We start from the raw sequence: 15,109 nt of genomic DNA, 5'->3' as shown, positions 1-15,109 counted from the left end.
ATTTACATTATTTGACTCTGTGCTTCCCTTTTCTAACCTCGTATTTATTTTGTTTATTATCTATCTTCTCCAACAGACTGTCCCATGAGGATAAGGACTGTGTCTACTTTCATTAATACATTCAACAAACATATATTGAGTCTATATCATGTGCTCTGTACGATGAGTTGTGGATACAATGATGAACAAAATTGGCCTCCATCCCCACCTCCCTGCAAGACATTTACAGAGGGATGGGAAGGCAGACAATTACAAATAATTTTTAAAAATATGGGAATTCCCTGCTCTTCCACTGCAGGGGGCACAGGTTCAATTCCTGGTCAGGGAACTAAGATCCTGCATGCCATGTGGCCTAAATAAATAAAACATCAAGAACAAGTTTTAAATATTAAGTGCAAGGAAGGGAATGGAGATTCTTCATCACTAAAACTGGTCAAGTATCTCCTACCAGACCACTTTCTCTTTCTTTATTTTTTTAAATTTTATTTATTTACTTATGTTTGGCTGTGCTGGGTCTTCACTGTGGTTTTCTGGCTCCAAAGCACACAGGCTCAGTAGCTGCAGCTCATGGGCTTGGTTGCCCCATAGCATGTGGGATCTTAGTTCCCTGACCAGAGATCAAACCTGTATCTCCTGATTGGAAGGTGGGTTCTTAACCACTAGACCACCGTGGAAGTCCCCTAGACCACCCTCCCTTACATAACAACTCTAAACATCGGATCAATCTGAAAAACAACCCTCTAAAGGCCCTGGAAAGAAAACCACAGTGGGGAGATACTAGAGGGAAGTTAAAACTTGAAATAAGGGCTCAGCACTTGATGCTTCCCATTTTTATGGCTTTTAATATGAGGGAAGGCCATGCTCTAGCTTGTGTGAAGAACCCAAAGAAAGAGTTTAGGGAAACCATAGTGGTTGAAAGTGAGGAAAGAAACCTCTCAAAGCAAAAGGATCCTCAAATTCTGTGTATAAACTGTCTAAATCTCTAGCCAACTCCTCAATTGTGCATGAACAACACAGACTCTAAACAGCTCAAAATGAAAGTCACTCAGTTGTGTCTGACTCTGCGACCCCATGGACTATACAATCCATGGAATTCTCCAGGCCAGAGTACTGGAGTGGGTAGCCAGTCTCTTCTCCAGAGGATCTTCCCAACCCAGGGATCAAACCCAGGTCTCCTGCATTGCAGGTGGATCTTCCCAACCCAGAGATCAAACCCAGGTCTCCTGTATTGCAGGTGGATTCTTTACCAGTTGAGCCACAAAGGAAGCCCAAGAATACTGGAGTGGGTAACCTATCCCTTCTCCAGAGGATCTTCCCGACCCAGGAATTGAACCGGGGTCTCCTGCATTACAGGTGGATTCTTTACCAACTTAGCTATCAGGGAAGCCCCTAAATAGCCCGATTATGGCTAAAATAACTGAACTGAGATTTTCTTTGCTGTCTAACAAAGAGGAGGCCAAGTTTTCAGTTAGATCAATCAAAGTGACTGCCTTCTTTAAAAAAAAAAATAATACTCTTCAGAGGAACCTAACAGAATCAATTGCTCTCACACCTCTCACAATGTCTAGGATACATGCTAAAACAGTCAACATGTGAAAAACAGAAAAACACAACCTATGCTCAAAAGCAAAGACAATCCAAAGAAATCAACACCCACAGGATCCAACCACTGGAATTAGCCAACAAGGATTTTAAAGTTTTTGTTGTAACTATGTTCCAAGACATAAGGAAAAACTGCTGAAGAAGCATGAACAAATAGGACACCTCAGCAGAAATATAGAAACTTTGAAAAAGAACCAAATGGAAATTCGAGACCTGAAAACAATATCTGAAATTAAAAAATAAATAAACGGAATGGACCTAACAGCAAATTAAATATGGTAGAAAAAATAAAAGAGTCAGCAAATTCAATAGGAAGCATCTGATCTGAAGAATGGGGGGTAGAGGGGGGTGATTGAAAAAACAGTGAACTGAACCTCAGGAACTTATGCAACATCAAAAGACTCAACTTACGTGTAATTGTAGTCCCAGAAAGAGGAAAAAAAAGAAGGAATAAGCCAGAAAAAAAACACTTTTTTAAGAAATGCTCCAATTTTGCAAATCCCTGGCAGTTCAGCAGTTAGGACTCCATGCTTCCACTTCAGGGGACACAGGTTCAGTCCCTGGGCTGGGAATTAAGATCCTGGCAGCCGCAAGGCACAGTCAAAAAAGAAGAAAAGCCCAAATTTTTCTCAAATTTGGTGCAAGATATAACATTGCAGTTTCAAGAAGCTCAGTTAAACCTAAGCAAAACAGGGAAACTGTTGCTTCTAAGATTAATTCCCACAGACATTTCACACTTGCGCACGAATTCATTTGCACAATGATATTATTTACAACACCGTTTGTCATAGCAAGAATGGAACTAATTCAGATGTCCATCAAAATGAGGCTGGTTAAACAGATTGTAGAATTTTGATATAACAGAATATTCTACAGTTATTAAAATGGAAGAGCTGGATTAGTATCTGCTGATATGAAACCATCTTCTAAACTTTACTGGTCAGTGCTAAAAACAAGGTGTAGAGAATTTGTGTTATCGTGTATACTTCTGTGGTCACGAAGGGCTTCTGGAAGGGTAAGAAAGACCCTCCCCTAGAGAAAGGAGATGGAGGACTGGGAACAGGGAAGGAAGGGTTATTTTCAACCTTTTGTACCACTTTTTATCATGTACAGATACTGCCTATGAAGATAGTTTTTAATCAAGTTAGCTAGAGATTTACCCCCATCCTAGAAGAAACAGGTGAATGCAATTTAGCCTAGATAAAGGACCAAAGACAGACACAATGTCCTTGCTGCAGATTGAGGTCTATTTGGGCCAGGAATGAACCCAAATAGAGGACAAGTTGTCGCATTGTTGAGGGGAAGGAAAAAATGCCAAGACCAGGCCACCCATGGGTGCTCATGGATTATAGTGAGCTCCCAGTTCTGGGGAGAAGAGGAACTTGTGTGGAGAGCAGTGGGCAGATCAATTCCAGGATGAGATGGCAAAGGAAACATATCCAGGTGCCCGGAAGGGCTGGAGGAAAAAGAGCCTTAAAAATGTCTCGAAGGCATGTGTTCAGCCCACAGCTTTTGAGGAGCTTTAACTCTTGAGTTCAGAAACGTGAACTTCCAATTTCCTGGCTCTGCCCCAAGTTTCAAGTCAAAGGAAAAGTGAAAACTATGATTAGAAGATTTCCTCTATTGCTGGTTCCACATTTCCAGCAAGACAAGGTATCTCAGAGGATGGGCCTCAAGGCAGATGACCTCACTGCCCAGACTCAACAGGTCTGGGCACTCTGCACATTCCCAAATGTAGTCTTATTTGATCCGCACAACGATCCTGAAAGGTTTGTAGGATTGTGCCTGTGTGGGGGATGGGCACAGGCACAATTCATACAGGACCCGGACTCAACTTTTAGCATCGCCACGACTTTGCCATCCTTACTCCTTATAGCAGTTGGGACATTGTTATGGATTGAACAGTATCGCCTGCAAATGCATATATTGAAGTCTGAGCCCCCAGGACCTCAGAATGTGACCTTATTTGGAAATAGGGTCATTTCAGAGGTAATTAGTTAAGACATGTCATTAGGGTGGACCTCTTATGCAATATGTTGGTGTCCTTACTTTTTTAAAAAAAAGGATATTTGGAAACAGACATACACACAAGGAGAATGCCATGTGAAGATGAAGGCAGAATTTGGGGTGATATGTTTGCAAAGCCGAGAAATACCAAAGCTTGTCTGCAAACCACTGAAAGAGGGGGAAATGGCTGGCTGTACCTGATTACCCCTCCCAGCTCTGGCAGGTAATGCCGCCAAGACCTCAATCTCAGATGTCTGACCTCCATGACTCTGAGAAAATAAATCTCTGTTTAAGCTATTAGCTTTTGGTACCCTGCTATGCCAGCCCTAGCAAACTAGTACAGGCAGCAGGTTCTGTCCCCTAAATCACTCTGGAGTCCAACCCCATTGTGCATCCTTCACGCAGATCTTCTCCATCCTCGAAGGGCTGCTGGACCTCCATCCGGAAGCCAAACACGACCTGTCCACTCTCAGCTATGCCCTCCCCACACCTCTTCCTGTGAAAGAGGAGAAAGGATTCTCGACTGGTCCATTAAAGTCCAAGCAGAGGGAAACTAGCAGAGACTGACATCTCCTTCCCTAATTGGTTATCTGCTGAGTCCAGGGCTTGCTGAGGGACCCTATTTAGTGACCTAGAACATTGGTGAGGGAGGCAAAGATGCTCTGGGCAGACAAAGAAGAGGCATGGACCACCTCTCTGAGATGATCCCGTCTTCCAAAGGGATGCAAAATTCTTGCAACACTGGCCACAAGCATAAGGTTGAAGGCATGAATTTGGGGGCTGCAGGTAGAGAATGAGTCTCTCACAGACTGGTTCTTACCTAGACAGCTCTTTGGAATTGAGTTCCACATGGATTGAGCTTACGGAGCCTCTGTTCCTCCACTGGAGCTGACAGATATTGAGCTTGGTCAGTGGTGGTGACCCTCAGGAAGGGTCACCTTCATCACCACTGAGAGAAGCAAAGAGGAGCCCCAACGCCTCCAGTTAGCCTCCCCTCCCTCTTCCTTACAGAAACAGAGCAGAGAAGAGGGAGGGGTATGTGAAAGAGAAGACCACCCCTCACTTAGACATATATGCAGGCACACGCTTGTGTACAAACATGTATACACACACATATACATACTTGCTTGCTCCAAGCCATGAGAGCCACGGAAGCCTGCACAGAAGTAGAGGGAAAACATTAAGTGGACGATGAGATTGAGATTTTACAAGGACAGGACCACATCTCTTTTTTTTTTTAAGATTTTTTTGATGTGGACCATTTTTAAAGTCTTAATGAATTTGTTACAGTATTGCTTCTGTTTTATGTTTTGCTTCTGTTTTATGCCTCACAGTTTTGGCTGTGAGGCGTGTGGGATCTTAGATCCCCCTCCAGGGATCGAACCCACACTCCCTGCACTGGAAGGTAAGTCTCAACCACTGGACTGCCAGCAAAGTCCCAGACCAAGCCTTATTAAACCAAACATGATTTAAAAGTGATAGAATCAGGACTGAGATGTCATGAAGTCAGCTGCCTCTCCAGGGAAAATAGAGAATTTAACAAAGCATGCATTTGTACATGCTAAGTTGCTTCCATCATGTCTGACTCTTTTTGACCCTATGGATGGTAGTCTGCCAGGCTTCTGTATCCATGGGATTCTACAGGCAAGAATACTGGAATGGGTTGCCATACCCTCCTCCAGGGGATCTTTCTGACCCAGGGATTGAACCGGCAACTCTAATGTCTCCTGCATTGGCAAGTGGTTTTTTTTTTTTTTTTTTTTTTTTTTACCACTTGCGCCATCTGGGAAGCTCTTAACACAGCATAGGGATTATCAATTACTGGAAAATAAAACTATTCCATGTTCATACAAGGACTGGATAACATGGCCCTTTAAGAGGATATTCCCCACCAATGCTCATGTCTCCTCGTCTGGCACTCTCCTCCATCCCCACCCCCACGCTTTACTCTCCAAAAATTCTTTGTGCCTTCCAGAATGTGCAGTGGTTTTTCAGGCTTCAATGCTTTGGCTTGTGCTGTGCCCCCTGCCTGGGGTAACTTCCCTCTCTGTGCCTGTTTACCAAACTCCTACGCGTACTTTAAAATCAAGCTTGAGCACATAATCTCTCATTTCCTTTCTGTGCTCCCCTGGGCCCTAGAGGGTAAGATGTCAAAGCATCCTCCATATTTCCTAGCACTTATCACCGTAGAAACATCTGTTGATTTGATGGGGAGGAGACAGGAACTGGAAAGACACAAAAGAGGCATGAGAGTAAGATTTTCCCCTGTACATCTTTTTATATTGATTGATGTTTGAACCATGCGAATGTATTTCTTATTTACAAGAAATTAAAAATACAATAAAAGGATTATTCTAGCTGCTATGCAGAGGACTCCTCCACAATAAAGAAAAAGGAATGAATTATTGATACACAAAATAATATGGCTTAATCTCAAAAACATAATGCTATATGGAAGAAGTCAGTCAAAAAGGAACACATATTGTATGAATCGATTTCTATGAAGCTTTAGAAGAGGCAGAAGGAATCAGTGGCAACAGGAAACAGATCAGTGGTTCTCTGGAATCAGAGAAGGTGGGACAAGATTGAGAAGAGCCAAGAGAACTTCTTGGAGTGATGGGAATTTTTTAACTAGATTACGACATGATCACATGGATATACACGTGTGTCAAAGCTCACTGAAATGTCCGCTTCAAATGTGTGTGTTTTATTGCATATGAATTATACCTTAAGAAGGTTGTTTTGAAAACAACATAGGTGCAACTTCCCTGGTGGTCCAGTGGTTAAGACATTGCCTTCCCTTGCGGCTCAGCTGGTAAAGAATCCGTTTGCAATGCGGGAGACCCTGGTTCGATCCCTGGGTTGGGAGGATCCCCTGGAGAAGGGAAAGACTACCCACTCCAGTGTTCTGGCATGGAGAATTCCATGGACTGTATAGTCCATGGGCCGCAAAGAGTCGGACACGGATGACCGCCTTTCACTTCCAGTGCAGAGGGTGCAGGTTCGATCCCTGGTCAGAGCTAAGATCCCACGTGCCTCGCAGCCAAGAAACCAAACCATAAAACAGAAACAATATTGTAACAAATTCACATAAAAAATAGTCTTTAAAAATAATAAAAACAACATGGGCAAGAAAAATCCAAAAGTGTCTGGGGTCTAGATTTGTGGAAGCCATTCGTTGTTTTCATGACCTGACTTGAGATGGTATTATACGATGCAAGTGGAGAACAGTGGATTCCAGCAGAGCCAGAGTGTGGTCTTAGCAAGCTGGGCTGGTAGAAGGACCAGTTGGAAAAACGGATCGCAGCCAAGTAGTGGGGGCCTTCGCTGCCAGGCTGGGTGTTTAGATTTCAGTCTGTAGATAACAGGGAATGAATGGAGGGTGTTCAGCTAGGGAGAGAGGTGTGGGGAGGCTGGCTCCACTGGCAGCCCTGGGCAGCAGCTATTGGAAGAGGAAGCGGCTTGAGTTTGTTCTACTACTTCTGCTCTCAAGCCAGAAAGAAACCTCAAAAAGTTTCATAAGCAACCTTTGCCCCGCATCTCAAGCTGCTGAAACTTGGGCTGCCCCAAAGCCTTGAACTTTCTCAGCCCCTCCTAGCTGGCTCAGTTCCTCATCCGGCCGCTGGCTTTATAAGCACCTAAGATTCTGCTATCACCTTCACTAAGGGAGGCTCCTACAAAGAGACTGTGACCCATCCCTGCCCAGGAAGGAGCTGAGGACAGGATGATGGCCAGACCATACTATATGGTAGTCGCCCTACTGTTGCTGGCAGAGTTCACCAGGTTTGGAGAAGGAACACCTAATCCCGGGTTCATGGTCAGAATCACCGGAAAAGGCCTGGAATATGGTAAGAGGGGGTGTGATTCCTCTGGGGCTCGTTTCTGCCCACCAAAGTGGTGTGGTCATCAGGTTGAGGAGTCACAGGCTGGGGTTCTGCCACTGCCTGGCTTAGAAACCTTGGATATCAGCCTTAGAAACCTTGGGGCTTCAGATTCCTCATCTTGAATGACAGAAGCCAAGGATAGGACTAGATCAGTATTTCTTCCCAGGGTGGTCCATGGACCACCCATATTAGAGTTGCTGGGATACATATTAAAATACAGATCCCAGAGACCCATCTGAGACTGGATGAAGTTGGATACGGACATCTGCATTGTTCACATGACCCAGGCAATAGTCAAAAACTCTAAGGTTTGACCAAACTGCAGTTAGGTATTCCTCAAAAGCCCCACTGTATCCCACTACTGCTTCCACGACCTTGATCTGGATGAATAAATAACAATGATTGCCACTAACCTGGCACTTTGCATTCATGATCTAATTTAATTCTCAGACTCAGGTTAGTATCATCATCATCGTTGTTGTTGTTACCATTTTACAGATGGGGGAACTGAGGCTCAGGGAGTATAAGGAAATTGCTTGGGATTACAATAGTATGTGGTAAATCCTGCATTTCATCCCAGTCCACATGACTCCAAAGCCCAGCCATTCAACTGTTATACTTAGCTACCTCCCACTGAATGTGTTAACTCTATGTCCCTCCAGCCCATCAATATGGAGTAGCCACCCTGAAGAATGACCTGTCCACCATCAAGTTGCCTGATTTGTCAGGAAGCTACGGAATTGGTTGGCTTGGAAGTGTGAACTATGTGTTTAGTGGGTGAGGTCTCTGTTCTCCTCCACGGGGGCAGCAGAAAGGGAAGAATGGGGACCTAGGGTCATGGGGAAGGGGGATAAACATTGAGCCATCACTTGGACTAAAGGTAAAGGGATTGTGGCCAGCTCTTGTGGGACTTTTGGAAGGTGCTATGTGTTTTTTGAATCATCTGAATTAGAAACCATTCATCAGTTCCTATGTCAGCCCTACAAAGATCAGCTCTGGATTCTTCCTCTGCCAGGGAACCCTGGGTGCTTCCCTGGTGGCTCAGATGGTAAAGAATCTGCCTGCAATGCGATAGACCTGGGTTTGATCCCTGGGTCAGAAATATCCCCTGGAGAAGGGAATGGCAACCCACTCCAGTATTCTTGCCTGGAGAATTCCGTGGGGAGAGGCTACAGTCCCTGGGATCACAAAGAGTTGGACACGACTGAGGGACTAATACACAGGGAACCCTGGCTACTCTCCAGATCAAGGACTTGTTTGAGATGTACCATCAACCCCTCAGAGCCTGTTAGGGGTTGCAATCAAGGACTTTAAGCCTTTCTGGACCCTGTCCACATTTTATTTGCACACTACCCCTTGAAGATAGCATCCACACATATCCCCAGTAAGAAATGAAGCAGGAGCCTCCTGGTCTCTGGTTAACAGCCCTGGTTCCCCTTCTCCCTCCCTGTGAGATGTAACTAATCTTACACTCCCTCCAGCTTTCTCATATTCAGCCCTAGAGTCCTCACCCCTTACTCTTTTTTCATTCATTCTTTGATTATATGAATTCTCCTTCCCCAGCTTCCTCAGTGTCCAGAATAGGTTCTTGGGGATCGTTTGTCCACCACTGACAGAAAAGGCTGCTTCTTGGAATCCTTCTCAAGTCTCTCAAGACAATTTCCCTGAGACAGTCGGCAAAAAGAAGTCATTTTAAATTTATGCACAGACAGAAAATATCCAGGACATGCCACTTACAGAGTGATGCTCCTTACCGCAGCCCTAGAGCACCCCCTTGCAGTTGATGTTCACAGTGAGTTACTGTGGTCTGTTAACATCCGGATTTACCACCAACTGTAAGCTCTCCAAGGGCAAGGACTGAGTTTTGAATCTCTATGGCTTTTGTGCCTGGAGCCAGGTCTGACAGAGCAGGAGAATCTCAATGAATTTTTGTTGAGTGGACAAATAAGTGTTGATCTGACAAAAACCACCAACTTAAATGACCACAGTGAGTAATGAAGATGAGTGTCCCAGGCAGGGTGAATGTATCCATCAGGCACTAGCTGGGAAAGTAGAAAACCCACGCCAGGAACTTCAGTGGAGGGAACTGCATATAAGGAATTTGCTACAAAGGTGTTGGAAGAGTTGAAAAGCCACTTTGAGAATGATGACACAACCTAAAATTAGCAGCAATGAAAAGCTACTAACATCCCTAAAAGCTAGAGAGAAAAAGACAAGACAAAAGACAAAATCAACAGAGTACAAGATCCAGGGTCTCTAGAAAGGAGCTAAGATCATGAAGGAACGGGCTGTCTGCAGGAGCTGCCCCAATGTGGAAATATAACCAACACTACCAAGACACAATCTGAGGCAGAGAGGAGAAAAAATATCCTGGCTTCTCCTCTTTGCCTATCCACTCATCTCTTCCCAAAGCATCCCATTGGCCAGTCCTAACCAGACACCAGGTGCAAAGAATTCTGGGAAATGTAGTTTGCACACATCATTCCCAGCTAACATATGTTTAGAAGAAGGGACGAAGAAGCAATGGATCTGTGAACAAAAAAAAACAACAAATGATCAGAGCAATGTTTACCTGGAAGGCACCTGCCCTGTTTAGAGGGGTCACTGCTACTCACCTGCAGTTGATTGAGGCTGTAAGGGAAAGTGAACAATGTTTTTTGTTTTTTTTTTTTAACTCTATAGGAAAAGAAAAGTGTGTCTACAGCATATTTCTCATATGTATGCCCCACAGGTCCCAGGATCTAAATAGTGAGCTCTTATTTGTATTCCAAGTGGGTTAGGGTGGGAATACAAAAGGGAAGCTGAAGGATACACGATGCAAAGCCAGCTCGCAGTGTTACACAAGTGAGATCCAGATGCTTGCCATTTGAAAGGGGAAAGTTTGGTGGAAAGGAAAGTTTGTGCTATTTCAGAGGCCGCAAACAAAGGAGAGGGTGGAGTCAGTTCCAAAGGCCAACTCCCCGCTGCCAATCAGTGGGCAAGAGTTTCAGGGGTGTGTAGGTGGAGGGACCGGGCTGCATGCAGAAGCGGCACAGTCAGCTCCGCCAGTCATCCTGGAATTGGCCATTCAGTGGTCTGATCAGCATCATCTTGACTCTTTTTAAGTAAAATTAGTCTATAGTTACAGAGTTGGTTTGTTCCCATTTCTTGGAGGCTGATTCTTGGAATTACGTCATAGCTACCTTCTGGCCATCATGTGGTTAACTTCTTCCACATAGTGGGGGTTTCACTATATACAAAACGGCTCAAAGGACATGGCTCAGAATATTATCTAAAGCCCTTGAGCAGGAACTAAAGGTTTTTTCTTTAATGACTAAAGTATTCTTGTTTGTTCTGGTTTGACTATTTTCCTTTGTTTCTGTGTTTTCTCACTTCTCCAATTAAATGTATTCTTTGACTAAAGTTTTTCTACAGAAAGGCAGGCAGACGGCACGGGGGCAGGGGCAGACCATCCACAAGGTCCTCAAGGTGGTGAGAATCCAGTAAGATAGACAAGGGCAGCTCGTGAGGGTGGGTGTCAGAGGCAAGAGGAAGGTCTTTGGTCTTGGAAGCTTGGGGAAGAAAGGCTTCCTGGAGGAGGTAAAACCTGAGCAGACCATGAAGGATGTGAATGAAATGATTTGTCCTTTTTGGTTTAAGTTGGTAAACTTGAAAGAGTGTGAGAGGCTGAAGGGGACTCTCAAGATTCATTTAGAGGACTGAAGTGCCCCTGGTTTTTCTGAGTCTCATGATCTGTCTTCCTTCCCTAGAATGAGGATCCATCACTTCTTACTCCGGAACTCCCAGCTGAGTCTACACCCAAGACAGGGTATCAAAGCCTCCTTGTCCAATAACCATGTATCTGTCAGTGGGAACTGGAAGGTGAAAAAGTCTTTCATGTGAGTAGTACTGGCGTTAGACTGTGTCTCAACTTTGGGCAAGGTCATATCCTCTCCTGGGCTTCCCTGGTGGCTCAGTGGGAAAGAATCCACTTGCCAAGTAGGAGACATAGGTTTGATCCCTGGGTTGGGAAGATCCCCTGGAGAAACAAACGGCAACCCACTCCAGTATTCTTGCCCCAGGGACAGAAGAGCCTTGCTGGGCTCCATGCGGTTGCAAAAGAGGTGGACACGACTTAGAGACTGCATAACACAAAACAAAATGTCCTCCCCCAGTGGAATTCCCTTTCTGGGCTGAAACCTCTCCAGTCAATAAATGACACAGATCTGATCATCCCTAAGCCTTAGTTTCATTATCTGTAAAATGGGGTCAATAATAATCCATCTCATAGGTGCAGTTGCAGCTTATATAAAATAACAGTTATAAGGCATTTAGCAGTGTGCCCGGCACACAGCAAATACTCGACACCAGCTATGTGTGCATGCTAAACCGCTCGTGTCCGAACTCTGCAACCCTATGGACTGCAGCCCACCAGGCTCCTCTGTCCATGGGGATTCTCCAGGCAAGAATATTGGAATGGGTTGCCATTTCTTTCTCCAGAGGATCTTCCTGACCCAGAGATGGAACCCGAGACTCTTATGTCTCCTGCATTGACAAGCAGATTCTTTACTACTACCCCACCTGGGAAGTTTAAAAATTGAGACTCAGGACCCACAACTAGTTGGTGGGGATTGAGAGACAAACCTGGTTCTGCATAAGCTTGGCTCATCTTCTGGGAGGTGACTGACTCTATACCCTTTGCTTCTCATTTCTCCCACCCAGCACCTTACATGGCACATTTGATCTGAGTGTGGATGGCATGTCCGTCTTGGTTTCTCTGAACTTGGACAAGGACCAGTCTGGGCGACCCACTGTCTCCGTGACCCACTGCCACAACTCCATCGGCCATGTCAGCATTGAAATTTCTGGACACATAAGGTAAGTGACCCCCAAACACACCTGCTGGAGATTGTCAGAGCTGCCTCAGCATCCAGCTCACCCAAGGGATGCCTCCGATGGGACATAAGAGCAATACTGAGGATCCATCAAGATCAGAGGTCAATGAACTAAGTAAGGCCTAGGGGCCAAATCCACCTGCCAACCATTGCTTAAATTTATCTATTTTTAAATATTCATTTGTATATTTAGCTGCACCAGGTCTTAGTTCTGCATGTGGGATCACTGATCTTTGTTGCACGTGGGATCTTTAGTTGTGGCAAGCAACTTCTTAGTTGCGATTCATGGGATCTAGTTCCCTGACCAGGGATTGAACCTGGGCCCCCTGCATTGGGAACATGGGGTCTTAGCCCCTAGACTACTAGGGAAGTCACAGCCACCAGTAAGCAAAGTTTCACTGGAACACAGCCATGCCCATTCGTCCAGGACTGCTTTAGTCTGACAACAGCAGTGTTGAGTAGTTGGCAGAGACCATTTGGCATGCAGTGCCAAAAGTATTGACAATCTGGCCCTTTAAGAAACAGTTTGCCAATGCCTGGGCAAGACTGTCTTTCAAGGTAAGCCCGCATTTCAAAGTGATTTCCCTGGAGGGTCCGCTCAGTGAATATGGAATGAACGGTGGTGGTCTGTGGGGTGACAGCCTCTCACTGTGTTTGGGTTGGCACTTCATCACTGATCCCAACAGGACACAGAGGGCAACTCGAAAGGCTTAACTGACAAGAGTCAGTGGCAAACAAGAGGGGAATATTAACTCGAGTGTGGGCAGGATGAAGGAGTGTTCAGCAAGGGAGGCAAGGGGGCAAGGGAGTTACCAGAGCCGGAAAGAACTGAAATCTCAGAGGAGGGGACAGGGGACCGGACTGTAGTGTCCAACAGGGAGGCGCCTGGTATAAGCACCCCATCTCCTCTCTCCTTCCTGCCTGTGCCTCCGATTAGCCAAAACAACCAGCAGCCAGAGAGCAAGAGAGTTTGGGAGATGAATCTCTAGACATCAGCCCTCCAGGACACAGAGAAGAGCAGAATGGAGTTGGCAGGGGAGCTTCTTGCCTGGAGAATTCCATGGACAGAGGAGCCTAGTAGGCTACAGCCCATGAGGTTGCAAAGAGTCAGACACGACTGAGCAACTAACACTTTAACTTTTCAAAACATATATAGTTAGTCCTCTATAAATACATTTTTAGTTTGGGAGTGAGGGTTTCTTCCTGTCATTTGTTACTATAAATAATGCTAGAAGAATAACCTTGGGGAATAACATCATTTTATACCTGGTCAAATAAACTCTAGGATTTATTCTTAAATTGGTATGTGCATTTTTTAATTTTAATATTTACCAACAAACTGCCCTCCAAGGGACTTGCTAGTTTTCACATCCATTAGCAAGGTAAGAAAGTACAATCGCCATCACGGGCAGATCATCAGAGATTAAGCTTTTTGCCAATCTGAAAGGTAACAGTGTCTCAGTTTTAGTGAGTGCTATATTGTGAATAATGTTGTGCATCCTTAAGAGCCACGTATTTCATGTTTTCTAAGAAGATTATTCATATCCATTCTTATTCTTCTCGGTCCACCGTTCCTTCTCCCCAAGAAATCTTTAAAATTTTTGACATACAAATTCGCCAGCCTCCTTTAAGTTGCAAGTTACAGAAATTCAACTCAGGTGTTTAAGCATTGAGAATGGACTTGACTGGCTCACATATACCTAAAAAGTCTGTGCATGCTCAGTCACTAAGTCATGTCAGAGGATTTTGCAACCCCATAGACCGTAGCCCGCCAAGCTCCTTTGGCCATGGGGTTTCCCAGGCAAGAATACTGGAGTGGGTTGCCATTTCCTCCTCCAGGGGATCTTCCCCACCCAGGGATTGAACGCACATCTCCTGCATTGGCAGGCAGGTTCTTTACCACTGAACCACCAGGGAAGCCCCAAAAGTCCACGGAGGAAGCCAAAGCTGCGATTGGCTTAGGTGTTTGATATTGCCAGGAATCTCTCTGTCTCCTGGGTCTAGGTCTGCTCAGTCTCAGACAGGGTCCTCCACTCTTAGAGTGGCAGAGATGGTCTCAGGAAGCCAGGTTTCCTTGTCAGTTAGAGCCCACCATCTCAGCAAGCAGGAGCAACCTTTTCCATAGGGCTCCAGGTAGAGCATTGGCCAATAAGAACTTTGACCAAGTTCTTGTTGGTCAATGTGCGGTGACAAGACCATTCCTTGGATCAATCATTTTGGACTCTTACTGGCTGAGCCAGGGTCTAGGGCCCACCTCTAGACCTAGGGGTTAGGAGTAGGGTTAGTCCCACTGAACCACCAGGACTGGAAATAGGAAATGAGTGGATTTTGTGGAAGGAAAAGAATATTGGCGATGTTGATGTGTATAGTTAATACCACACCCCTAACTAGCCTACTCTCACCTATATTTCTGATTTAGCAGCATACTATGGTCACCATCCCTCGGATCAAATTCATCTGGCCAGGTCCCTTCTTGGAATAGCACATGGGAAAGCTCAGATCCATGGGTAACCCTTCTCTCGGGAAGTGAAAGTGAAAGTGTTAGTCACTCAGTTGTGTCCAGCTCCTTAGGGCTCCCTGGACTTGTAGTTGGTCAGGCTCCTCTATCCATGGAATTCGCCAGGCAACAATACTGGAGTGGATTGCCGGTGCCCTCCTCCAGGGGATCTTCCCGACCCAAGAATCCAACCCACATCTGTGTCTCCGGCCTTGGCAGGCAGTTTCTTTACCACTAGTGCCAGC

At 45.3% G+C, this 15,109-nt stretch overlaps 1 protein-coding gene across 1 annotated transcript in view; it reads left to right on the top strand.

Moving 5' to 3' along the window:
- The first annotated feature begins 7,183 nt into the window (after positions 1 to 7,183).
- Positions 7,184 to 15,109, top strand: part of LOC113903037 (lipopolysaccharide-binding protein-like) — a 28,099-nt gene continuing 20,173 nt past the window's right edge. The window contains exons 1-4 of the mRNA XM_027558563.1: positions 7,184 to 7,457; positions 8,156 to 8,270; positions 11,243 to 11,371; positions 12,195 to 12,350. Of these exons, the coding sequence (XP_027414364.1) occupies positions 7,334 to 7,457; positions 8,156 to 8,270; positions 11,243 to 11,371; positions 12,195 to 12,350 (524 nt within the window). The 5' untranslated portion in view covers positions 7,184 to 7,333. The remainder of the gene's footprint in view (positions 7,458 to 8,155; positions 8,271 to 11,242; positions 11,372 to 12,194; positions 12,351 to 15,109) is intronic.

Source organism: Bos indicus x Bos taurus, chromosome 13 (genome assembly GCF_003369695.1).
Source record: "Bos indicus x Bos taurus breed Angus x Brahman F1 hybrid chromosome 13, Bos_hybrid_MaternalHap_v2.0, whole genome shotgun sequence".
Taxonomy (NCBI): domain Eukaryota; kingdom Metazoa; phylum Chordata; class Mammalia; order Artiodactyla; family Bovidae; genus Bos; species Bos indicus x Bos taurus.
The sequence above is the reverse complement of the archived record's forward strand: the minus strand, read 5'-3'. Positions and strand labels throughout refer to the sequence as shown.